This window comes from Equus asinus, chromosome 22, assembly GCF_041296235.1.
Source record: "Equus asinus isolate D_3611 breed Donkey chromosome 22, EquAss-T2T_v2, whole genome shotgun sequence".
NCBI lineage: Eukaryota > Metazoa > Chordata > Mammalia > Perissodactyla > Equidae > Equus > Equus asinus.
The window spans coordinates 27,206,573-27,232,499 of NC_091811.1; the positions used below are offsets into that span (position 1 = coordinate 27,206,573).

General features: G+C 40.7%; 1 protein-coding gene across 6 annotated transcripts in view; it reads left to right on the forward strand.

Annotated features, from left to right (window-relative positions):
• PTPRO (protein tyrosine phosphatase receptor type O) overlaps positions 1-25,927 on the forward strand; it is a 223,694-nt gene that overhangs the window by 194,135 nt on the left and 3,632 nt on the right. For 5 of the 6 annotated variants that reach the window (XM_044775170.2, XM_044775169.2, XM_070495092.1 and 2 more), the window contains 7 exons: positions 2,145-2,226; positions 11,083-11,173; positions 12,270-12,346; positions 12,945-13,079; positions 13,282-13,404; positions 17,694-17,848; positions 20,996-21,131. In XM_044775170.2, the coding sequence (XP_044631105.1) occupies positions 2,145-2,226; positions 11,083-11,173; positions 12,270-12,346; positions 12,945-13,079; positions 13,282-13,404; positions 17,694-17,848; positions 20,996-21,131 (799 nt within the window). Of the gene's footprint in view, positions 1-2,144; positions 2,227-5,488; positions 5,731-11,082; positions 11,174-12,269; positions 12,347-12,944; positions 13,080-13,281; positions 13,405-17,693; positions 17,849-20,995; positions 21,132-25,927 lie in introns of those variants that run through there. The other variant, XM_070495093.1, reaches the window with a different exon arrangement.

Here is a 25,927-nt window from a genome sequence, read left to right on the forward strand (position 1 = left end):
CCAAATTATTGGTTGGGTTGTTAAGTGAGGTAGAGAGGCATAGACTCGAGAAGTTACAGGACAGAGTCTTAGGACCAAAAGCAGAGACTCTTTCAGGGCTTGCTCCTCCCAAGACCCAGGCAGACAGGAGAAGGAGAAGCAGGCTGTGGACAAAAATTGAGGTAGAGTGTGGGATTGGTGGCACTGCCCACAAGCCAAAACCTCACATCACACTAACTTCCTCCTTCCCTCTTGTTTTCCTTCTAATCCTCCCTGCTTCTCTAAAAGCCATTTCTTGAGGGCCTTTCCTGCTCACCTTTCTTTACTTTTCTCTTTCACTCAAACGCCTCCCCACCACCCCCAGCTCCCCTTTCCTGTCCCCACTTACCTTCATTCCACCACTCCTTTCCACACCTTCTCTTTCCCCTTTTCCCTTTAAATCTTTGTCCTGTTTATCTCTGCTCGCTCTCAGCTTTCTTTTTCTCCTCTCCACCATCTTCTTCCTCACCCTGATGCTCATTCTTCTAGTTGCTGATTCTTCCTCTGTCTTTATTTTGCCTCTTCTTCCTACTTTTGCTTTTTCTAACCCATAAATATTTTCTCCAATTCACTTTCCATCTTGATGCTCCCATTTGCCTGGTAATGAGATGAAAACTAGAATGATTAAATCCAACTTTAAGGTCAACGCACTGCTCAAAGACAGCAGCCAGAGGGTGCAGCTCTAATATAGTCCATTCCAGGCCAGGAGCCCCACATTCAGCCATTGTTTTGGAGGACAGCAAGTTTGAAGTGGGAAAGCTTTTAACCAGGAATCATTCTCCCTGGGTTCTAGTAAGGGTTCTACGCTTAGTAGCCACGTGATGTTGGATGACTCACTTGACTCTCTGAGCCTTGGTTCTATCATCTGGACCATGGGGCTAATGTTGTCCATGGCTGCCTCAACCATCAACCGAGCAAGATAACATATGTGAATATTTATGATCTATAGTAAGTTTTATGGATACAAGTTATTAATGTTACTATTATTAAGTAAAACTATTAAAGTTTAAATATATTACTGGGAGGTATAATGCCTTTTAAAATTTACTAAAATCTTAACCTAAATTAATCTATCAGATTAGCTAGTCAACAACTTTAGACAAATACCTATTAAACACTATGCATTTCCTGGTAAGACGTAAGACCACAGCTAGATGAAATAAGTTGAAAAAGTTGCAACAAGACTAAGGGACAGGTCAACTATGTGGACCCTGCCAAGGTGGAAAGACTTAGGTTAGCTGACAGAGTGTGGCATCCTGCAGAAGCTTAGGGAGCAGATTGGTACAGGTAGACTCAAGAAGAGATAAGCAGCCACAGTAAACTACAGGAAATAAAATTTAATTCTCATGCACATGCACAAAAAAACAAAAAACAAAAAAAAAACAAGAAAAGAGGTGAGAACTTCTGCTACAGATGCAGAAACATAAGCTGGGATATATTACTTGATTGTACCTCTGAACCATCTCAATACTTCTATAGACAAGCAAGCCTTTAAACATGGCTGTCTCAGAGTGAGGCACTGGGAGCTCTGGAGAAATGCTTCATTCCACCACCGTGCCTCTGCTCTGGATAGATGGCACAATTCCTTATGCTTGTAAAGCTTGCTTAAACCTACGAGATTCTTCAATATGGCGTGTGTCAACCTTGTGAAGTAGGCATGACTATAGTATTTTATAGATGAGAATGTTGAACTCAGAAGAGTTAGGTAAATTCTCCAGGATTACACAGTCAAAAAGGCAAAATCATAATTCAAACAGGTCTTCAGACTCTAATCCTTTGTCCTTTCCCATAAACCAGAGTTTTCTAGAAACAACACATATACAAGTGTACATGAGTACACATATATATAATATTTCACTGCTGGAATAAGAGCCAATTTAAAATCTAGAGATTTCTCCTATCACAAGAAAGTTTAATACATATGGCTCTCTTTTGAATTACAACATGATAGGAACTTGTAGCTTTAACCCAAAAAAAAAGAAAGAAAGATGAGTGCTAACATTTGAGAAGTAAAATTTTTATTTTCTCCAAGAAAATTGTTCACGTTTGAGAAATATGGTATTAAACAATAGATAATACCTATCAACAGAATTCTTAAAACATGTCTTTCTTTGTGTTTGACAAAGCCCGGTTCAACTGGACGACTTTGACGCCTACATCAAGGATATGGCCAAAGACTCTGACTATAAATTTTCTCTTCAATTTGAGGTGAGTGGACAAAGTGTTTCATATTTCCTGCTTTCTGTGCTGGACAGGGCATGGGAACTGTATTGGCATCATTTCCCTGCCCACTAAACAGTGCTTGTGATGTTGTTCATAATGGGCAGGATGGTCCTTGGGCTCAGGGGTGTCTAATCCGCTCGGTCAGAGCAAGGATGTCAACCCTTCGTTTGTAGGTCAGGACTTGGGTGGCACAAATGAAGGGAAGGAGAGAACAGAGGAGGTGCTGGGAAGAACAAGCATGCTTATAGGAGACACCATCATTGAAAACTAAGGCCACTAAGAGTCCAGGGGAAAGCAAGCTGAGGATTGAGCTCTGAAACAGAATTTCACTGTCAGGGGATTTTCAGTGTGTTTCTCATACCTCTTAGGCCACGGTAAGGGTAGATGGTGGATGAAACAGACCCCCCCCCTTTGTCAACTGGGCATAGAAAAGCCCGCAATGGGGCTCTTATAGCTATAGGACTACTGGCATTCTAAGATTCCCTTGTGAGGTTTCGTATTCTCTTGTTGGTGAAATTGTAGAAAGAGAGTTATGCACAGCATGTGTAAAAGAAGAAAAAATTGTTTCTTTCTCTGAAGCCCACATATTTCTTTGAATCCAAGACCATATGTCAGAGTAGATGGAAGCAAGTAAGTCTAGGATGTCAGCAGTGTGAGAAATATAACAGGTGCTCAGGTTTTCTTCCCACATGTTTCACAGCTCATAACACAGTCTGGATGCCCTCATGGCCTTCAGGTTTCTACAGCAAGGCTTGAGTGGCCCATGATCCAGGGAAACCAGGGAAATGGTAAATACTGTAGGTTTTTAAAATGTCTCTCAGGTGCTCTTTCCTGGGAAATACCAGATTGTAGAATGTGGCTGCTTTCTCCTCATTATTAATATTCATTTCTTCTTTGACCTCATTAGCCAAGGACAGCTTTGGTCTGCAAGAAGCAGCTGGAGTCCTGATCTGGATATTCTAGCAGAGAATTCAAGCATGAGAAGAACCTTATACATTATCAAATACAAAAGTTCCTAACTACCCCCCGTGTCATGAGAAATTTCACATAGAGCTTGACTCACTTATCCATTGCATGCAGATGCGTAAGAAATTACAGATGCTACACCAAATGCTATATCTCAAAGCATTGAAGTTGGAGATCTATGATGAGAATGGCATTTCAGAAAACTATATCATTGAAAGGAGTCTTTTTATAAAAAAATATAAGCCAATCCTCAGAAAAAAATAAATATCTAGATAATTCCAATAATGATGATGAAAATTGTGATGTAGGTACACTTTCAACCTCATTGAAGCCACAGCATCCTGGTTCTTACAGGATGACATGACCTTGGCGGCATAGCTAGGGTCACTGCCTTTTCTGGGAGGATTAGGAGTACCCCAGTTTACGCCATCAAACTCCAATGTAACTATGACTGAGCTTCTGAATCACATCATTATAACAAAAAGCTCAGTAAGTCATTTTCTGCAGAAAAGAAAAGATTGTTTTAGTTGTGAGTGACACAATTCAAATTAGTTTTAACCAAAAGAAAAGAGAATTTGTTCAAAAGATAATGTCTCATATAATCAAAGGAAAGTTTGAGTAGCTAAACCAGGAGGAGGACAGGGAAGCAGCTCAGTCACGGGAACCAGGGACCACACTCCTGCAGAGACCTTCTCTTTTTATCTCTCATTTCTGCTTCTTTCTCTGTCTTGGCTTCACTTTCTTTCGCTGCAAACCAGTCTCTTTCTCATAGTGGAAAACACAACTGCTGCAATCTGATTATCCATCCCGTAGTTTCTGCAGTTTCCAAAAGGAACTGTTGACTCTCTTTCTTGTTGACAGATAGAAAAATAACAGGGGAGGGTTCTGATGGGCTGGCTTGGGTCATGATGTCCCAGGGAGGGAAGAATCACATAAGAACGGGACACCTCTTACTGGAGCCACATGGCCAAACCAGCAAAGGAGAGCATTATTCCCCAAAACAGAGAAGACACTGAGAGAACCAAACATTAAGTGATTAGATCCTAGCTTCAGACGCTTCAAAAATATGAAGGGTAGAATGGTAAATTGTATGTGCTAAATGTTCATCTATAACATGTTGAGGGCTTGTACACATTCAATGTACAAATGAACAGATCTAGGCTTATTTCATAGGATTTATAAGGAAAGGGAATTTGAGGAATCCAAAAACCTGGGTCCTCACTACCATTTTGCTACTAATTAATATTGAAAAAAAATCACACATTTCTCATCACCTCAGTTTCTTCATCTATTAAATGGGTATGGTGAACTAAGTTGGTGGTTCTCAACTGGGCGAGTACCAGGCAGTCTCCTGGGGGAGTTTGGAAATGTGCAGGAGTATTTTTAGTTGTCATAATGACTTGGGAGGAAGCTACTAGTGGTAGTTAATGGAGAGAGGAACAGGGATATTAAATGTTCTGCAATGAGTGAGACAGTCCTGCACAACAAAGGATTTTCCCGGGCCAGTAGCATTCCATTGAGAAGCCTTGGACTAAATGTGGGACAAGGATACAGCCAAGTTTTATAACTCATGTACCTCATTTGTATTATTCAGGGTTCTCCAGAGAAACAGAACCAATAGGATATATATCATATGTATGTGATGATATAATAGCATAAATATGGAGAGAGAGATTTATTATAAGGAATTGGCTCATATGATTATGGGAGCTGGCAAATCTGAAATCTGCAGGAAAGTCTGGGGACCCAGAAAAGAGCTAATAGTGCTGCGCAAGTCTGAAGGCAGTCTGAAGGCAGAATTCCTTCCTCCTCAGGGGACCTCAGTCTTTTCTTTTAAGACCTTTAACTGACTGGATGAGACCCATAGACATTATGGAGGATAATCTGCTTTACTCAAAGTCTACTGATTTAAATGTCAATCTAATATAAAGACTATCTTCACTTAACATCTAGATTGATGTGTAACTAAACAACCTGGCACTGTAGCCTAGCTAAGTAGACGCATAAAATCAACCATCACACCGTGATTTGGGGAAGTGTTTGGTATTTTTATTTATTATGAAGCTTTTTTCTTATATATCCTAGTTCTTAGAACATTATTGGTCATGTATGTAATTTATTTGGTGCCAAGTCCTGACCTTGTATTTCTGCTCTGGTGAGAAAAGACAAATTACTCTCCAGAAGTCTGCTTTAAATCATAGGCTCAGATTGTATGTTTTGGACTAACATTTGTTCAAGCAGTGACCCACTGATGTGACTCACTTCCTTTTTCTTTTGACAGTCTTCCAGGCATTGCCAGTCCCCAAGTCCACCCTACCCAGACATCCTCAGGTTCACTGTCAGCATATCCTCATCTATTTTCAAAGATGCATTATGCTACCGTACCTAATATCAGGTTGCATGTCAGACCTTTCACATGGCAGTCCTCAAACTCTCCTGAAATTGATAATTAATTTAGGCTTAAGGAAAAAGAAAATGTTTCCTGCTCTAATGGTTACCCAAGAGAGTATTAAGATGGCTGAATCATCTGGTCTAGCTAAATCCACTAGCTGAACAGTTATTTATTCTGTTTATATTAGTGCTTAATACTCGTGTTCATTTTGATACTGACATTGAAATATCACACTCATATTGATAAATTACATCATTCATAAGCATTATGTAAATTGAAACTAATGTGTTGATTTACATATATTACCAATACGGCTATAAGTCACACATGAAGCTGTACGAGTGGCTAACTTGCATTCACTGAATAAATTCGTTTTTCACTCTGCATCTGATTTTGGATCTGCTGGAAAGATTGATTATTCTTCTGATGAAAATATACATCTTTTCTTAAGGAGGTTTGGGACCCAGGGATTAGATTCAGTTCCTCTTTTCTTATGTCTCATATGGAAAAGGTTTTAAAGAGCCAGACTTTAAAGCTTGAAATTTGAGAGCCCGTGAGACATACCACATATTGCTCATTCTGCCATTAATTTCTGTGCTTTGTGTTTGATCAGGATTCTAGGGAAAGCCCTCACCACCTTTGTTCAGAAATGTGGCAGCAAAGATCAAAACAAACTACATTACCTACCACTTGGCTCACAAAAGATGACCTTTGATTTCTGGTGGCAGCTCCCACTTGCAGCTGTTTTTACCTGCGTTTCAGTCCAGTTCACTGCCGACTTACCTGCATCCGTCGTTGAAATAAGTTACCTTGAACCCTTTCCAACAGTTCTCACACCAGGGGTCTTGCTTTGTTCCCAGACCTGAGTTTTCTCTCCTCTCATTCTTAATCTCCTAGGTTTGCTCTCTGTTTCCGAGTGCCTGTACTAGTAATTTGACCACTGTCTGGAGTGTTGCCCCTAAATCCCATCCTAGAGCCCAGGGCCCTGCCAGCTATTGCCAGACTCTCCTGAGGTTGACTTCCTTCTTACTCAGTCTTCTATCACTTGCCCAGAATTTCTATCATGACTGCACTCCATTCTTCTTTTAGAGTATCTGTTACGGGTTGAATTGTGTCCCCCAAAAGATATGTCAAAGCCCTAACCACTCAGAACCTCATAATGTGACCTTATTTGGAAATAGGGTCATTGCAGATGTAATTAGTTAAAATGAGGTCGTACTGGAGTAGGGTAGGCTCTCAATCCAATACAACTGGTGAAAAGATAGCGATGTGAAGACACAGAGACAAGCAGGAAGAATGTGATGGCAAGAGCCACTTGAGTGACTTGGTGACTTGGGCAGAGATGGGAGTTACCAGCTGCAAGTGGAGGAATACCAAAGATTGCCAACAAACCATCAGAAGCTAGGAAGAGGCAAGGAAGGATTCCCCCAGAGGTTACAGAGGGCATATTGCCTGCTGACACCTTGATTTTGGATTTAGAGCCTCCAGAATTAAAATACAAGTAATTTCTGTTGCTTTAAGCCACAGTTTGTGGTTCTTCGTTGTGGCAGCCTTAGGAAACTAATACAGAACCTCACTAAATAGCTTGTTCTAAATCCATCCTCTCCTTTTGTGTTTACCTGAAAGGTAATTGGATGTTGCCCATTTCTTCTGGACCCTTTACTTGCCGCAGATACAAGCTCTTATGTCCACACCACTCATCACATTGTTTCTCCTCACTTGTTCCATAGTCTAGTAATCTAACTCACCTGGACTTTCGTCCAGCCTATCCCAAAGCAAGTACCAAGTGGTCATTACCTGCCCACATTGTTACAGACTCTTCAGCCAGAATATAGCTTGTGCTCAGAAGGTGATGGTGCATGTTAGGGTCTGAATGTGTCCTCCCAACATTCATGTGTTGCATCCCTAACTCCCAATGTGATGGTATTGGAGATGGGGACTTTGGGAGGGAATTGGGGTTAGATAAGGCAGGTCACATGAGCACAGTGAGGCGTGATCACCTATAAGCCAAGAGAAGCCTCAGAATGAAATCTACCTTACCAGCACCTTGATCTTGGACTTCGCAGCCTCTGGAACTGTGAGAAATGCATTTCTTTTGTTTAAGCCACTCAGTCTGTGATATTCTGTCATGACAGCACAAGCAGACTGATAGAGTGCACAAGCTTGTGCTTTGCTTTTCAAGACTTGTATGCTTCAAACCCAGCCAACACAATGTAGACTGCCCCTGGGCTTTGGTGTCTATATTGGTTTCTTAGGGCTGCCAGAGCAAATTACCACAATCTTTGTGAGTTAAAACAACAGAAATTTATTCTCTCACAATTCTACAGGCCAGAAGTCCAAAATCAAAGTGTTAGCAGGGCCATGCTCCCTCTGACAGCTCTAGGAGAGAATTCTTCCTTGCCTCTTCCAGCTTCTGGCGGCTCCAGGCACTCCTTGACTTACAGCTGCATGACTCTCATCTATGCCCTCCATCTTTATATGGCCTCTCTTCTTCCCTGTTTTATAAGGATGCTTGTCATTAGATTTAGGACCCACTCAGAATGATCTCATCTCATGCTCCTAAACTTAATGACATCTGCAAAGACTCTTTTTCCTAATAAGTCCATATTCACAGGTTATGAGGGTTAGGATGCAGACATATCTGTTAGGGCACCACCATTCAACCCACTGTGGATGACTGTGTGGCCTAGAGGAAAAGAAATCAAAACCATGATGATAAATTATAATAGAAACAAAACTGGCAAAAGAAAATTCAAAAATGATTTCTGTTGGTTTCAGGCCATCACCTCATACTTTGCCTTGGTAAAGATTTAAGCCTCCGGAGTTTCCATATGGTTGGAAAGAAAATAAAACTGCAAAGCTACTGAACTGGAAACTAGTATTTGATTTCCCACTTAGTGACAGGCTAAATTACAAAGATTGCAAAGCATTTTGTGTACACATGCTGTTCTTGCTTTGCTGTGATTCAGCTTTGGCAATTTACATTTATAGTGTTCAGCCAATTAAATATCTCTTATGAACTTAGGGCATTTACAGCAGGGAGGCAACACACAATTAAAGTTCTATCAGTTAGTCAGCTTCCATATGTGCTCCAGCTTTCAGCCTCAGTCTATTTCCACAGTGTCTTCCATATCCGAGACCTTTTCCTGTAGCTCATCAGTCTGTCCTCAAAGCAGGGGATTTGTGGGGAGCGTTGTTGGTCTGTTAGCACAAATGGCAAAGGAGGGAGGAATTATGGAGCCAGGCAAAGCAAAACAAACAAAGAATCATTGCAGAAGCATTTCACAATCATTATCAATAGTGCTGCACTAATATTCATTGAGTGTAATCATTCCGTTTGGTAGTCACTATATGCCAGTGCAGTCTGGTGATATTATTAGCCTTATCTTACAGATAATTAAACTGACGTTAATGAGAGTTGAGCTACTTTTCCAAAACCCTACAATTTATAAGTGGTACACCCAAATAAGCCAGATGTTTTGACAAACTATCTATAAAGACATTCTCTAAAGGAAGTAGATTTCCAAAATATGTTAAGCAATAGAAGCATCATTTAAATAAGCTTATGGCTGCCAAGAAGAACTAACCTAAAAATAACACTGATTTGGTTGAAGTTTGCTTAAAACGTTTTATTTCTTAGGAGAACGATATAGACAGTCTTTGAAAACCCTTTAAAATGGAAAAATCAGTTATAAAGTAACTGTGACAATCTTCTGTTTAAAGGCATTTGGCAAGCAAGAATTTTGCCTGAGATGGAAAAACTTTTAATTTTTGAATTAGAGATCAAAGTCAGCATAGTTTGTCTTTAAGATTAGCTTCAACTTAAGCCAAGGAGCTTGAGGTTTTGTGATCTGGAAAAGCCAGAAGTGATGCAGAACCAAGGGAAGAGAGAAATCTGGGCAATCGAGGTTGGTTCATCAGGTTACTGCAGGTTTGCATCCCCATGCCAATAAGCACATTCAACTGCGGAGGAACTTCTATGGGGAAGCAGCAGAAGACCCAAGAACTTGATCTCTAAAGCATATGCTTTGCAAAGAGCTCTTGAACCAAGACAGAAAGAACATGAAAGAGATATCCCTGTTCTACCTCTCAAAACATCGTCAAATGTCTCCAACCTCCTTCGAAAGTCTTTCAACATTCTTCCCCCAGAAAAGTATTCCTACGTCAAAGATTCTTTGAAGAGATAATTGGCAGGAATTATGAAGAGTAAAACTTGTTCGCAATATTAACATCCTAAATGAGTAAATAAAACTTGTAGCGGTCTCTCTCCTGCCTCACTTAATAGTCTTATAGAAAGATGCATACTAGCCAGGTAATCCCATTTGTAGATGGTTACATATGCTGTTTACTGATATTTCCCTCAAATTTGTACAAGAATATAACTAGATCTGCTGCAGTGGTTGTGCACTGCACGATTCCAGGGAGCGCTATTCACATAGACCACAGGGAAATCCAGCTGGCCTGACTACAACCCCTTGGTCCCATCAGACACATGACACTGCAGCTTAGAAACCCCTTTTTCCAGTAATATTCCTTGTTGAAGTGTTGTGGTTGTCTGTTTATATAAAAATGCCCTATCAACGCACCTCTGGATAGTAGGATTTATAAGAGTACTGATGTATACAGACATATATTTGGATGTTCTTCTAATTTTTACCCACTCATTACTGATTCATCTTTATTTTTGAGGTTTCATGACCAGATATTTAATTACTGTCAATCTTACATCTTGTAACATGGAGAATGCTCCCTACTCATTGCTCCTCACTCTTTCTTTTACTACCTTCTCTAAGGCTCATTGCCTGCAGGAGAAAGACCTAGATTTCCTCATAGAATAAGAAATATTTACACAAATTGCATATATTTCAGATATCCTATACCTCCAAAAACCTGAAATGTATTTCTGGTTTCAAATTTCCCACTCCTTGAGTATGATACACATAATTCTTACCTCTCCACATGATCAACAAGTTAGCCAAGGTATTTATATGTTATATTAGTGGGTAATTACTGCAATAATGCTATATAAGCATTATATAGTATAAATCTCAGTGACCTACAACAACATTGATTTTTCTTACTCATGGGTCTGTGGGACAGGGAAGCAGTTCTGCTTCAGGCTATGGATCAGAGTCAGGTCTGCTCCATGTGTCTCTTCATTCTGGGACTGGTAGCTTCCCTGGGCATGTTCTTTTCACAGCAGAAGGCAGAAAAACAAGAAGGCAAACCAAACTAAAAAAGCACATTTAAAGGTTCTTATCTACCCAAGTTCATTGGCTAAAGCAAGTTGACAACAGTGGAGTGAAGAGGTACACTCTGCTCCAAAAGGGAGCTACTGTGACTTTCTACGGCAAAGGTGGTGTGATAATTCCATTACAGGCCGGGAGTGAAGGATAATCCAGTGTGAACTATAAGCCAATGTGATCAGTAATCCAATCCACACCATGTACGGAAATCTCAAGTCTATTCTCTGTCATTTACAGGAGTTGAAATTGATTGGACTGGATATTTCACACTTTGCTGCAGACCTGCCACTGAACCGATGTAAAAATCGTTACACAAACATCCTACCATGTAAGATTGTCAATAGTGCCGATCCTGCTCATGTCTTTCAAAGGCTGAAGGACTGTTATTGCAGATTAGTCAGTTTTTCTAATCTCTAGCCAGACCCAGTTGTGGTTTGGATCCTCAAGGCCATCTCTTCAATTGTATTGATCACATTTGTGTTTTGATGTCATTAGATCCTATTGTATGAGGAAGATTTAATTATTATGCTTTTAAATGAATTGTCTCTGAGCAGAAAAGACTGACCATTTGGCTCTTTGGAGATCAAAAACTCTTAGGGATAAGGTAATTTGTCCTCTTCTAAACTATTTTCAGTGAATTCATTGACAATGGAAGGAGGCAAATGGGAAGGGAGTGCAATGTGTTAAAATGCCTCCTCTTCCCTACTTCTGCCAGGTTCTGTTATTGCTTAGCATTTTGTCATAAAGGCAACATTCAATGAAAAAGTAATGTAAAGTACTTACAGGATGATTAAAATATATTCCAATATAGATTTAACTTTCCTCTTTGCTACACTCTAGGGGGAGCTGGGAGAGAGTGGAAAAGTGAAAGAGGAAGGCTGAAAAAGTTCCAGAAAGAGAACTTTCTCCTTAATAGAGTTTCTTGATAAACTTAGGTAGTATTATCATTAAAACACCTGACATCTATGCACATTTCAGAGTTTACTTTTCTCATTTGAACTCCATTTACAAAAAACCCATGCAACTCCACCTTCTCTTAGAGAAAAGTTTTCTCAAAGGTAGTGAATCCTCTGAATGTCCCTAAGTAAAATGGAAATCATGGATTTAGGCTACATTCTTTAGCCATCCACACAATCTACCAGGTATTTTCGTTCCTGCAAATATTCTTCACAATACCCCACAAAACCTGGAGATAGTTCTTCCAAGGATAGGGGAGTTAGTGGGGAGAAAATGGTGATTGAGAGATATTTGCATTTTTTTTTAGATAAGAAACTAAGATTGAGGTATGGCTAAAATATCAAGCTAAAATAAACTTTATATTCCTACTCTATCACTGACTATATTGACTTGATAGGAGTAGAAAGGTTCAAAACAATTCTTTCTTCCACTCTGATTTTTAATATCTCTTTTCTTCTTCTCTACAGACGACTTTAGCCGAGTGAGATTAGTCTCCATGAATGAAGAGGAAGGTGCTGACTACATTAATGCCAACTACATCCCCGTAAGTGAAAAAATAAAAAATACACAAATAGACAGCCGAATTCTAGCCCAGCCAGAGGAAGACTATTAGGGCTACAGGGATGCGTCCAACAGTTAAAAAGAGAGCCATTCTCCACCCAGCAATCCAGTTCTAAAGAACAGTTTCCATTATTCCATTTCAGAATAAAGAAAGGGGAGAAAAAAGCCCAGAGATTAGAAACGTTCAGGTTTCTTTGTAAAGGTCTAGTGAAAGTGAAAGTAAATAATTAAATACTAAAGATCAACTTTCTTGTGTTTAAATTTCCATGTTGGCAGTTAAACTCAAAGGGCTCCTTCTGAGCCCCTGTGCTCTTAAAATGTCTGTAAAGATAATGATGTTTATCATGAAAAGGTGTGGGTGTGACTTTATAAGCTTCCCGAAAACAATGCTTCAAATCATACAGCCCTATATGGTCAGTTCTTCTGTCTCTTTGATGAGAAAAGGAGAAAACATTACCTAGGTGTGTGATCCTTTGCCAGGTTTATCCCCAGTAAATTTGCAGTTTTTTCTTATTTGTCTGGAAGAGCATTTGGTGTTGACACTGGCTCCTTAGGTGACAATTTTGTCACTTATCTTTCAGGGCTACAACTCACCCCAGGAGTATATTGCTACACAGGGACCACTGCCTGAAACCAGAAATGACTTTTGGAAGATGGTCCTACAACAGAAGTCTCAGATTATTGTCATGCTCACTCAGTGTAATGAGAAAAGGAGGGTAAGTGCCTAATGGGGTTGTCCTCACTTAGCAGCAAAACCTGCCCCAGCCGCTGCCACGGGTTGAGCGCTTACTCTGTACCACCAACTGCTCCACTCGCTTTATTTTTCTTCAGAGGCAAGTACTTTTGTTTTCACTAAATGAGCGCAGTCTATTTCTTCCCTGGCCTGTTTGTTTGAAAAGATTGTTCTTGTCCCCTCAGGTGAAATGTGACCATTACTGGCCATTCACAGAAGAACCCATAGCTTACGGAGACATCACTGTGGAGATGGTCTCGGAGGAAGAGCAGGACGACTGGGCCTGTAGACACTTCCGGATCAACTATGTAAGTCACAAAGCATAAGTTCGGATCTGTCCCCAAACTGAGGGATCCCCCCCAGGTGTCAGGAAACCAACCCACCATCATGTAAGACGCTCAGAGCACTTCAAGCTCTGCAACATTGCTTCCTTCTACGAAAAAATCTCACTTTAATATACTTGTTTCCCATTTCATCCACCATGGTGTGGATGAAATGGTTGGTCTGGAGGGCCTGGGGAGATGGAATAAAAAGTCTGCATTGTTCCATCTCAGATTAGCCCAGGGCAGCAGAAGACACAGGATTATTGCTCACAAGGCACGATTGAGGAGGGAAGTATTCTCATTACTTATACTAACCATCTGTGAGTACAATTAGGATATATAAGGCACAATTACATTTTACATTAAACACTTAAACCATGATTTAGTAGTTTGGGTTTGTTTTGTTTGGCTTTTTTTTCTTATTTTGTTCTGGTTTAGTTTTTATTATTTCAAAGATACTTCTAGGCCTTGTTAATCATGGTTCCATATCTCTTAGTGAAATGCCTTTGATTTCTGATTGTTAGAATGTCAAAAAAAGGTCTACTTTTCCCATAAAGTTTGTTACCCTCTGATGACAAGCCTTTGAGCTCCTGCTGAATGTTTGTGTGCCAGGCTAGGTGAGGACAATGACATCCACTACAGTCACCCTGTTGTCTTCTTCACATAGGACAGTCCCAGAAAATGGCAGGGAAGTTTTGCTAGTATTCTCCACTTAAACATGCTCTATGTTGAGGACAAAGTTTAATAAGAAATTCCTCATTGAAATGTTCTCTGCTTAGAAACAGCCCTTCTTAACACTGTAGGTCAGGGGATGGAAACCGTGGCCTATGGACAAATTGACCACTGCCTGTTTTGTAAAGCCCGTGTGCTAAGAATAAGTTTTACATTTGTAAGTGGTTGAAAAAAATCAGAAGAAGAAGATGAATACTTCACATGAAATACCATATGGAAATTACATGAAATTCAAATTTCAGTGTCCGTAAATAATATTTTATTGAAAGACAGCCGTACATTTGTATACTTGTTGCCTCTGACTGCTTTTGTGCTACACCAAGCTTGAATAGTTGCAACAGAGACTGTGTGATGCATAAAACCTAAAATATTTAGTCTGCCCTTTATAGAAAATGTTTGCTGACTCTCAATGTAGACAATGAAAACAAAGGCTGTCTGCGTCAATACGATATAAGCACTCATTAACTAGCCAGTTATTGATATTTGCAAGAGTTAAATCACTTCTTAACCACTGGAAGTTGGCAATGGCTTTTGCTACCATGAGGATCTGGCAAATCCCAGGATGATTGTAACAGGCTGTGCTTCATGCTGTTCCATTTCTTTGAAATGCCCATCTCCTCCTGTTCCCTAAGCACATTCCTATTCAAATAGAGTTTCAGCTCAAATGTCACTTCTTTTGTTAAGCTTTCCCTAGTCTCAAGAGACCTTTATCCCTTGTCTCCTCTGCTCCGGTCTCATGCATATTGCTCCATCACAGTATGCCAGAAAGGGTTACAATTCTCTCTTCATGTCTGCCTCCCCGGAATGCTGTGAGTTTCAGAAGCAAGTACCCTATTTCAATAATCCTTAGAATCCCAACTCTTGTCCATTTAATAATCTTTGTGGAATGAATAAATCAGTGAGTGAATGAATGATTTCAAAAATAATAAAGCACTTGGAAAGCACTGGACTTTCCATCAGAGATAATATTTGACAAATGAATGCCATTTGAACTATGCTTTCTTTCTTGGCTATTTCAGCTGGAAAGCCAATGCAAACTGCTAGAACAAATGTTTCCCTGGGTTTGCATTTAGAAGAAAAAAGTTGCAGAGAAATGAATAAGGTCTGTTCCCACATCTGTTACCTTGACAAGGAAGAGTCATACAGCTCATTGTATGGTCAATGCTGTGCTTTCTTGTCCTTGGTCCTAAACAATGACCTATCTTTCAACGACAATCATGTGAAGGGCTTGAAATATAGGAATAAAGCGTTGAATAATAGTGTTTTCTGGTAAAGTGTTTATACAGTAGTTAGAAGCATTTGGTCCCAGAGTGCCACCTTTTGGCCATAAACATACAGAATCTAAATTTCAATCTTCCTGGATGAAGGTTAAATTGCCAAAGAACATTGTGCTGTGCCAATGAATACATTGTTTTATTTGTTTCATTTTGTATATATTCTTCTTTATTCCTTCCATATTAATATGTGGAAAATTTCAGAGTACACCAGATAAAATTACAAAAATGAAGAAATCAGGGTAAGAGAAATTTTGGAATGGCTCAGTAAGATGTAACAAGAAGGGTTTTCTCATTTAAGAAGAAGGAAGGAAAATGGCCGTAACACCCAATTTGTCACTTTCCAGTACTTGAAACTTGGCATGAATTGAGTAACAACTGGAGGCTAAAAGCCAGCAAAACTTGTTTGTTCCCATGGATGTGTACCTTGCTATTCAGGTGACAGGGATCACCCTGATATGTAGACCTCTGCTTTGCAGCTCAAGCAAGACTAATGACAATTTACGTGTTTCCTTTTTTTGAACCACCTTGCATATTTTAGCTAGATATTTTTTTAGATCACCTGTATTAGAATATATATATATATATATCCTACAATGTACAAGTCTTTGTGCTAAGCCTGCAACCAGCATTTGAAAAGAATCAGCATTTTCATGAACTTTTCTGGGCAACCAAATTTATCTAGTGATTGAATATCCTTAAATCCTCATGATGTTGAGTAATTGAGTCATTCTACACAGTTTATTATGCTTGGGTTACCTTCTTGCCATACTCCCCGAAGACAGCATTGAGGGTAACCAGCATATTTGCAGACTTTGTGTTCTATATATATGTCTAAGAAACATCCCTGAACACAATGAGGGAGGCACTGCCCACAGCTGGGGATGTACGGCCTTAGGTGTCAAGGGGACAGTGGGTCTGTGAAGTACTGACTTGTGTTTATACTTATACGAATCTTGTATATTTATTTATGCATTTTATTTGTACATTTATTTATATTTATATAAATTTTACTCTGCCCAAGACCACTGACTCTTTGCATTTCATTTCTCTTTAATACCTGACCCTCCACTTTAGCCCCAAACTCATAGCCAGGCCAACTCTCCCAAATTATGATCTAGAATTCCACCTCCTGAGTGGATTCTAGGCTCTTCACGAGTTTGAGGGGTGGGGGATGAATTCGATTTTCATCTAACCTGAGGCCTGGGTTTAGGATATTTCTGAGAGTTGATAACAAGCTCAGAATAAATCTTTATGCTTATAAATTAATAGGGACTGAAAAAAAGTGAATCTTGAAGGGTCCACATCCTCACTGATATTTACTCAGTTCAGAGAGAACAGCGATATGTTTGATGGATGAGATAGCATGAATAGAATAAATATACAAATGTACCCACTTACTAGGATTCCCAGAACCAACCACATAAACGCTCGGAGCCAGACATGAGCTAGGGTGATCATCAGATGGTGTTGGTGATGATGACAATATCTAACAGGCACCATCCTTTACAAACATGATCACACTTAATCCCCACAACAACCCTGTTTTTAGGTTATGTTATACTATAACACCTAAAAAGACCCTTTTTAGAAATAAGAAAACTGGTGTTCAGCAATTTGTCTTGGATCAAGTCCCCTAGTATCAGAGCCCAAGACAGGGATTGCCATATAGTTGACTTTTGAAGGTACAAGAGAAGCAGGATGGGACAGGACAGGAAGAAGCCACCCACGGCTGTGGGTTCAGCTGAAGTCCAGCCTCAGCTGGGTCCCATGGAGAGCGCTGGGGCATGAATGGCACCATAGAGTTAGTAGCCCACGAGGCAGTTAGTGGAGGACAACTATGAGGAGAAGGGCGCAGCTCTATGCTGTTAGCAGCAGCTGGGAGAGGGGTGCACCAGCCTGGCAAAGTGGACCCAAGGCGGGCACCAACAGCACCTTCCACAGCGTTTAATTCATTGCCCAAAGCTGATGCAATTGCTAAATGGCACAGCCAGGATGCAAACCTGATCTGCTTAAGCTCTTATCTCTACACAGGCACGGATTAGCCTATTTATCCTACTATTTGAAGCTTTATACAATTAGTATTTTTTTTTCAGGGCCTGCTTTGTGCAGACACAGTGCTCAGAGCTAGAAAGGGAAGTATATCAACCAGGAGTGGGATGTGGCTTTACCTTCTTAGACCATTAACTTGTGAGCTGCAGGGGAGGCCTGAGCCATCCTGACAGTGGACAGAGAGATTAATACTTGTTTTGGCTTTTTCTCCTAAAGGCTGATGAGATGCAGGATGTGATGCATTTTAACTACACGGCATGGCCTGACCATGGTGTGCCCACAGCGAATGCTGCCGAAAGCATCCTGCAGTTTGTACACGTGGTCCGACAGCAAGCCATGAAGAACAAAGGCCCCATGATCGTGCACTGCAGGTAACCTCATCAAATGCATTTGTGGTTAAGCACCATGGGCTTTGTTTTATAGAGAAAACAGCCCACCATTCCATAAACCCCTGATCAGATTGAATTAATTAATAATGAAATGAGTTACGAATTTTTAAAAATATATAATTAACTGATGTCTTACTCCATACATGATTTATTTACAATGACTCTCTTATATCCTATAACCTATGAGATAAATGTTGTTATTTCCATTTTCAGATGAAAAAATGGAAGAGTAGAGAGGTGAAGGCATTCACACAACTAGAACGTGGAGGAGTTAGGATTCAAACCCAGGCACACCTGTCTCGCAAGGCCAAGCTGTTAAGCACTATGTGATATTGTCTTATCCTATTAAGGATTCTGAGTGGTTTATAACATGGCTAAATACAAGGTTAAATTAAAAATACCTCATCACAGGGGCCAGCCAGGTGATGTAGTGGTTTAAATTCACATGCTCTGCTTCAGCAGCCCAGGGTTCACAGGTTTGAATCCTGGGCAGGAACCTAGCACCACTGATCAAGCCATGCTGTGGTGGCGTCCCACCTAAAATAGAGGAAGATTGGCACAGATGTTAGCTCAGCATCAATCTTCCTCAAGCAAAAAGAGGAAGATTGGCAGCACATGTTAGCTCAGAGCCTCTCTTCCTCATCAAAAAGAAAAGCTAATCACAGCCCAGAATAATATAAATAGACATCAAAGCAAGAGGAGAGAAAGGAGAAATGAATATATTCAGTTCAATAACATATTTGCTCTCTTTGCTCTTCAAGATTGTCTCTAAATTTCCTGGCAGCTAAAATGAAAGAGGCTATATGATCTATTGTATTAGCAAAAATCAAGGACTATGCTGATTCTTTATGGTAAGAGTTATCTTTGAATTTAAGCTTTCTTTCCTACCAAGTGAACAAAACTCCATCAAGATCCATGTGTGACATAATATTGGAAACTTTTTATGCAACCTCAAAAGAGTAGGGGATATAAACATACTCCCTCTCTGTATATCAGAGATAGAAGAGAGATAAAGATGTTACAGGAGGCATTGGCAGCCTCGTCAATTTGAGCAAATAAATCTATAATCCCAGAGCTAGCACTTTGTCCTTTGTGAACTAGAGTGGCTGGTGAGTGTGTGTGTGTGTGTCTTTGTGAGAGACAGAGACAGAGAGAGACAGATCTGTCTCCCTGGAAAGAAAAATCCTTCCTCAGCTAACAAGTGTCTGATTAAGGAGGATATCCTTGCTGTCAGTCCACCTTAGGCATTCACAAATTAAAAGCTTTGCTTCACCAGATGGAATTTTCTAGTCTCAAAATAGATCTTTCCAAGAGGAGAAAATAAAGCTGCTCACCCACGGGGTTAAACTCAGTTTCTTTTCACAGCAGGTAGCAGGTACAGTTCTGGATGTGACTGTGCAGGTGTTCACCCAGAGGCAAAACATTTTATCTGAGAAGATAAGTCCTAGGAGGAAAAAGCTGACTAGCAGAAAGAGTGAACTGGGGCTCTGAACTCAAATCTTCTAGTTGTATTTCTCTCCCAGCAAATTCCACCTGTAAATTGGTTCTGACTTTGTCTTTCTTATAATTTCATGATAATTCAGAGTTTGGAACCATTTGGCACTTCAGTTTCTGAGTGATTGGAAGAAAAGAAGAGCTGACTTTAACCTGTAGAACTGGGGACTGGGGTGGGCCATCGGTCAGCGCATGCCCCCTTCTCTCTATGCTCTGAGCACTGGGATTTGGGGACTGGAAGAGACTGGGTCTAAATATTTCATTTGATTTTGAGGCAACTATCTAAAAGACCCCTGGGAAATTGAAGCAGGCCCAGAACCCACTAGAAGGTCAGATGTGCTGTAAGGAAGGTCTGAGATGGTGACCTGAACCTAGGGTTGAAGGCACTCAAATCTCTATGGTCCCAGAGCGAGAGCTAGAGTATGGGCATCTCAGCTAGACTTTCCAGCTGGATGTGAGGGCTTAACTCTGAGGCTACCCAGGAAATGGGGAATTATTTATGCGTCTCAGCTCCCTTAGGGCAGAAACCCACTGTCTAGAGGGCTCTGTATGGAATCATTACTTTCCTCAAGAAGCAGGGAGCCTGAGGCCAGGGAGGGTCTCGCCAAGGCAGTGTAGACCCATACCTCTTTAAGGGAGGGAGCGGGTGCCAACGGAAATAGAGAGTCTGTGTAAAGGTTAATTAAAGGAGATATTTGATAATCAAAGTGAGCTACTTGAGTCCTGGGAAACAATCCAACAACATATTCTGAGGAACTGCTCCAAGGTCTACAGATCTGAGTGTAGTTTTTATACTTTTTAACAAAGCAGTGTATGTGCAGAAAAGGGCTTACACATCTAATAGTCACATACTTAAACAACGTAAACGAGAACTTTTTGGTTATACATCAAACAAGGCTTGTAATTTTGGTGTAATCTAGGTGTGGAGGGAGGCAAGGACCAGGGTCATTACTTTTCCCCTCAATCTCTAAAAAATGCAGCCGCAAAATGTGGGAGCAAGGTACCCGCTGTGTTTTCCTGCTGCGGATCTGTCCAGCTGGCGTCTTCGGTCATGAGATGTGGGGTTGCAGAGTCATTCTAACACGGGCTTATGATGGCCTGCACGCCTGCACGGCTGCTCCACAGCACAGCATGGATTTCGGTACTGACTTTAAGCTGATGCAGCTTGCTTGCTACATTCACCTGTTAGACCAGAGAGAGCAGTCCCAGCTTCATTCACACAGTGATAGTCAGAAATGTGATGTTAGAAGACAAACCAACCACAATTGCATACTTAAAAATCAGTTAAGTAGAAAACATTGTCAGGACCAGCCTAGGTGGCCTAGTGGTTAAGCTTGGCACACTCCACCTCAGTGGCCAGGTTTCCGTTCCCAGGCACAGACCTACACTACTCATCTGTCAGTGGCTGTGCTGTGGTGGTGCTTCACGTACAAAATGGAGAAAGACTGGCAGTGGATGTTAGCTCAGAGTAAATCTTCCTCAGTAAAAAAAAGACAAGAAACAAGAAAATATTGCCAGGAGTTCAGTCTTCCTTTTTTTTCAGTGCTACTTGTAGTTGTTTTGTAATCACCAATTTATTTTCAACAGCATAGAAGCACCGTCTGAGTTATGTGCTATCTGAACACTCTTTTGCAGTGCTGGAGTTGGACGGACAGGAACGTTCATTGCCCTGGACAGGCTCTTGCAGCACATTCGGGATCATGAGTTTGTTGACATCTTAGGGCTGGTGTCAGAAATGAGGTCATACCGGATGTCTATGGTACAGACAGAGGTAGGAACGTAATCAATATATACTTTTAAATTTGCCCTTGACTGAAAAACTTACCATTATTCAATCTCATGCTTCAAAACAATTATCTTGAATTTTTTTTGCATCTGCCCTTTCTAGTTTCTTATTGTGAACTTTCAAACTGTTTCAAAGTATAAAAAAAATAGATAGTATCCCCTAGAAATTCATTTGTTGTATAATGCTTGTACTTCTGTTGGCATCATAAACCCTTTAGTAATCCAGACTACCTGGAGGTATCTGTAATAGAATAAAACCTCTTTGAACAGACTGAGAGTTCAGTGAAGGTAACAGCCAATCTGGGTGAATGCCACCAAATGGAGACTGTGGAACTGATGTGATTTAATTTATATTTAAAATGCTAGACTTGATTCAATGTTTGTCATTAGTTTGTCCTCCATGTGACTCTCTGTCCCAATTCACTTTTGATGATGATATGGGTTGGATTTATGCCTTCTGTACCCGTTATGATATCAAGGATTTCCAGCTCCCCAACTGCTGTCAGTTCCCTTGATCTAAAGGAATGGATTTTTCATTGTAACAACACGGGAGCATCCCTAGAAATACCCAGCAGTGTTATGTGCTTCCTCTTCCTCCTCTTCACCAAAGTCCTCTCCTCCCTTGAAGCCGTGGAATGTATTTAGGCTGGAGAGGCAGCCCCAGGCAGGTGCCAGCAGACAGCATCACACTCCTTGGAGCAGCAGTGGCCATGCACCCGTTTGGGCCCCCAAACCTAAGCACAATAAATAGTGTCTTCATAATGCCAGTCACCCAGCCGTCGTCACGACTTATTAGCTTCAGGTGTACGATAATGCCTTTTCTCAAGGAGTGTGTGTGGGAGGAACGCTTGCAGAGTAGAACACAACCTGCCCTGACCTCTTAGCAAATATCCTAGAGATTAAAGGTGGCCTTGGTTTTCCTTATGCTTTTCCTTTCAAACACCACTAGATGTCAGTATAGCTCAAAAAGCCTGGAGTAATGGCCGCCGTCTCTTAACACTTCCGGTTTCTCCTTTTCCAGCCTTTCTACTTTTCTCTCCTGCCTTCCCATGCCCATCTGACCCAGGCTTGGCACAGCGCTTCCCATGTGTTTAATTCTGAGCTCTGGCAGATCATACCACTTCGGAAGGAGTAACTCATTCACATTCAGATGTCTCATGGATAATGAGGGTGCAAGTCATGTATTTGTGTCCTCTCTTCCCGGAGCTCACATCCCAGTCCTGTTGCCTTCTAATTTATTACTGTGGAGACATGAGCATTACCTTGTTATCATAAATTTAAAATGTCCTGGTTTCCCAGAGAAGCCCACGACCTAGTGATTAAACAATACTTTATGAATTGGTCCATATTTTTGGCTTTCGCTTCTATAAATTTACACCCCAAGATGTGATTAAAACTCGCCATTATGTATATTAATCCCCAAGCTTCAAAGGGGCAGCCTTATTGTAAGTATTTTGGATTCCATGAATTGTCTGCCTCATTGACTTAATTTATACCTTTTATAACTTTATAGACTTTGATTATAGCCTGTTTGCTTTTGTTCCCAACTACAAAATCTTAATCCCTTTTTAAAAACTACCTTCACATGGCCGACCCTCCATCCAATTTTCAGCACCATTATCTTTCCTCAGGTGTGGTAGTTACGTGAAACTGGAGCAGCCACCATGTGCCTTTCTGCAAAGCTGAGCAAATGTTTTCTCCCTAACTTTCCTGCTCCACATTTTGGTTGTTTGACTTTGTTTATGGCGGTTATGGCATTTTAGGTCGACATCTCCAGGGAAACAGTCTTTTTTAAGTACGATATCCCTTCCCTGAACCCTCATGGGAAAAGTCAAAGTCAGCAGAAGAGGCGGAGGTCACCATGAGTTAGTTATTTTTCCAACTGTTCCGGCTTCACTCTTGAGTTCCCTCAGGATTTTGCTGTGGATGCTCTCAGGTTCAAGTTATTTATTTATGTCTGTTTTGTTAGTTATGTCTGGAACATCTTGTCCATTTACCTTTGTTTTTCCTCCTTCCTGTGTTTTTCGTGGTTCAACCTGTATTTTGAAGGTTAGGATTTTCCTAACATCCTCCTTGAGACTGTTCACACCCCAGTCCTGCTGCCTTCTAGTTTACTGACGTTATTAAGTAAGGAGCAGAGGAAAAAATTATTTTCTTCAACTTTGTCATCCCAGAGTATCCCTTTGACATTAATCATTTTCAAATGGCCAGAATGATTCTCCAGCTGATTTCTGACTATGTATATATATAAACCACCTGTGTATTGTGTACCAGATTGCCTCCCATAGCTGGTTTCTAATTGTCCCACCTCCTCTAGACTGCCCATCACCTTGATTCAACCACCCCACCCCAATCTGAAAGTAGCAGGAGTAACTAATTAAATTGGCCCTGTCCTCAGATGCACATTTCAGGTCACTGCAACATGCTGCATGGGCTGTATTTTGATATGCCCTCCTCCCCTTTCTCACCTGACCAGACACACTGCATGGGCCTCTGCACAAGAGCAGCAAGGGGTACTTAGAAAGAGAGTAGGGGTCATCAGGTCAGACCCTACAAGAAGGCCTGGATCCCAGCATGACACACACAACTCGCTCTACCTCTCAAAGCTCTCATTCCTCATCTGTAAAATGAGAATGACAATGTTCATGAACTGTTGTAAAGTATACATGATGTGACATGAAATAATCTAAATATGTGCTATAAAACTGTAAAGTGCTACATATGGATGGTGTTTGCCTCCCTTGAGCTCTCGTCTATTTTTATCAAATGTTTTGTTTGATTTTTTCTAATAGGCTTCCCTGGAGGTCCCTTAGGGTTTTGCTTTGAGCAGCCTGTCCGCCTGATCCGCAGCTTAGATTTCTCAGGAACACTCAGGGATGTGTTCATAAATAGTCTTTTATTTACTTTTCCTGTGGTCTAGCTACTTTTTCTTTTTTGGACACAAAGTTTGTCCACTGAGTAGTTATGGGATGAGAAACCAGGCAGTTTCTGGCCTTATCTATGCCCAGTGCTTGACACACCAGAAATGATGGAGCGATGGGTGATCATGAAAAGGAGTAGCTCAGTTATTGATGTGACACCATCACAAGATAGGGAAATATATTTTCTCCAGCTTCTTAAAAATAATACAGGTTAGGCTAAGAGATGAACCCAGGGAAGTTTGAAGTACAGTAGTCCCCCCTTATCCATGGGGGATACGTTCCAAGACCCCCATTGGATGCCTGAAACCATGGATGGTACTGAACCCTATATATACTATGCTTTTCCCTGTACATACATATTGGAGGTACAACAGCAAAACTAGCACAAATTTCTTTTTTCTTTTTCACAATTTCTCGGAGTATTTATTCTTACCGTGGATCTTAGCAACCTCAGCATGTGATTTGTTTTCTTTCCTTACTAAGTTGAGAACCTTCACCTTTTCCCTTAAAGGAAGCGTTTTTTACAGCTTCTCTTTTTCATATCCGAATTGCTGGCATCACTACTCTTGTGCTTTGGGGCCATTATTAAGTAAAATAAGGGTTACTTGAACACAAGTGCTGTGACACTGTGACAGTCGATCTGATAACCTATTAGACAGTTATTACCTGAGCAACATGCAAGTAGCATGCACAGTGTGGATCCGCTAGAAGGGATGATTCACGTCCAGGGTGGGATGGAGCTGGATGGCACAAGATTTCATCACACTACTCAGAATGGTGTGCAATTTAAACCTTATAAATTGTTTATTTCTAGAATTTTCCATTTAATATTTTTGGGCTTTGGTTGACTGTGGGTAAATGAAACTGCAGAAAGTGAAACCAAGGATGAGGGGGGACTTCTATATTTAACCTCATCCTTTACGTAAAGTTGCCATATAAAAAGCTCCTTGAAATTCTGTGTCTACCTTAACTGGTTCTTATTTAATGGTTATTTCTAATGGTATTACCTATAAAGAAATTCTGGGAAATAAAGAAAATTACCTTGATCTCATGGCACAAAGACAGTTACTCTCAATATTTTGGCATATCTCATCTCAGCCTTCATTCAAGGACAGCCACGCATTGCTTAATGATGGGGATACGTTCTGAGAAATGCGTTGTTAGGCGATTTCATAGTTGTGTGAACATCAGAGAGTGTACTGAAGGGGAACAAAATTCGCCACTCCAAAATATGTCTCTTTAATGTGAGGATTATTTTAGACTGATTATTTTTAGGAAACAAAAGACTCAGAATGTTTTTCTTGTTTCTTCTCCCTGAACTGCCTAAAAGAATTCAAATTTTAAAAATCCTGTCTCAGGAAGCAAGCTATCACCTTAGCATAACATGAACTAGGTGGTAGACGGTGGGGGGATGGTGGTGCACTGGGGGTGCGGGGGGAGCCTCTGTGTTCTTCTGTTTCTGTGTAACCAAACAAACACTTGTTTTCCAAATGTTTGCTCCTTTGCGCCCACCTGTGAATTGTCTTCCTTCCCTTTGAAGTCCCTGACTCCCACACCCCTAACATCTTTTTTCGTCTTTAGCTGAGGATGGTATTTAAGGTGAGGGCTTCAGCCATTTTGGTGGGCTTCTCACATGTATACATGTTATTAAACTTTTGCTTCTTTTTCTTCTGTTTATCTGTCTCATGTCAATTTAATCCTTAGACAAGCCAGAAGAACCTAAAATAGTAGAGGAAAATTTCTTCCGCCAGTGTAGTACTTACACAAACCTGGATGGTATGGCCTGCTACACACCTCAGCTACGTGGTGCTAATCTTATGTGACCACTGTCATATATGCGGTCCATCATTGACTAAAATGT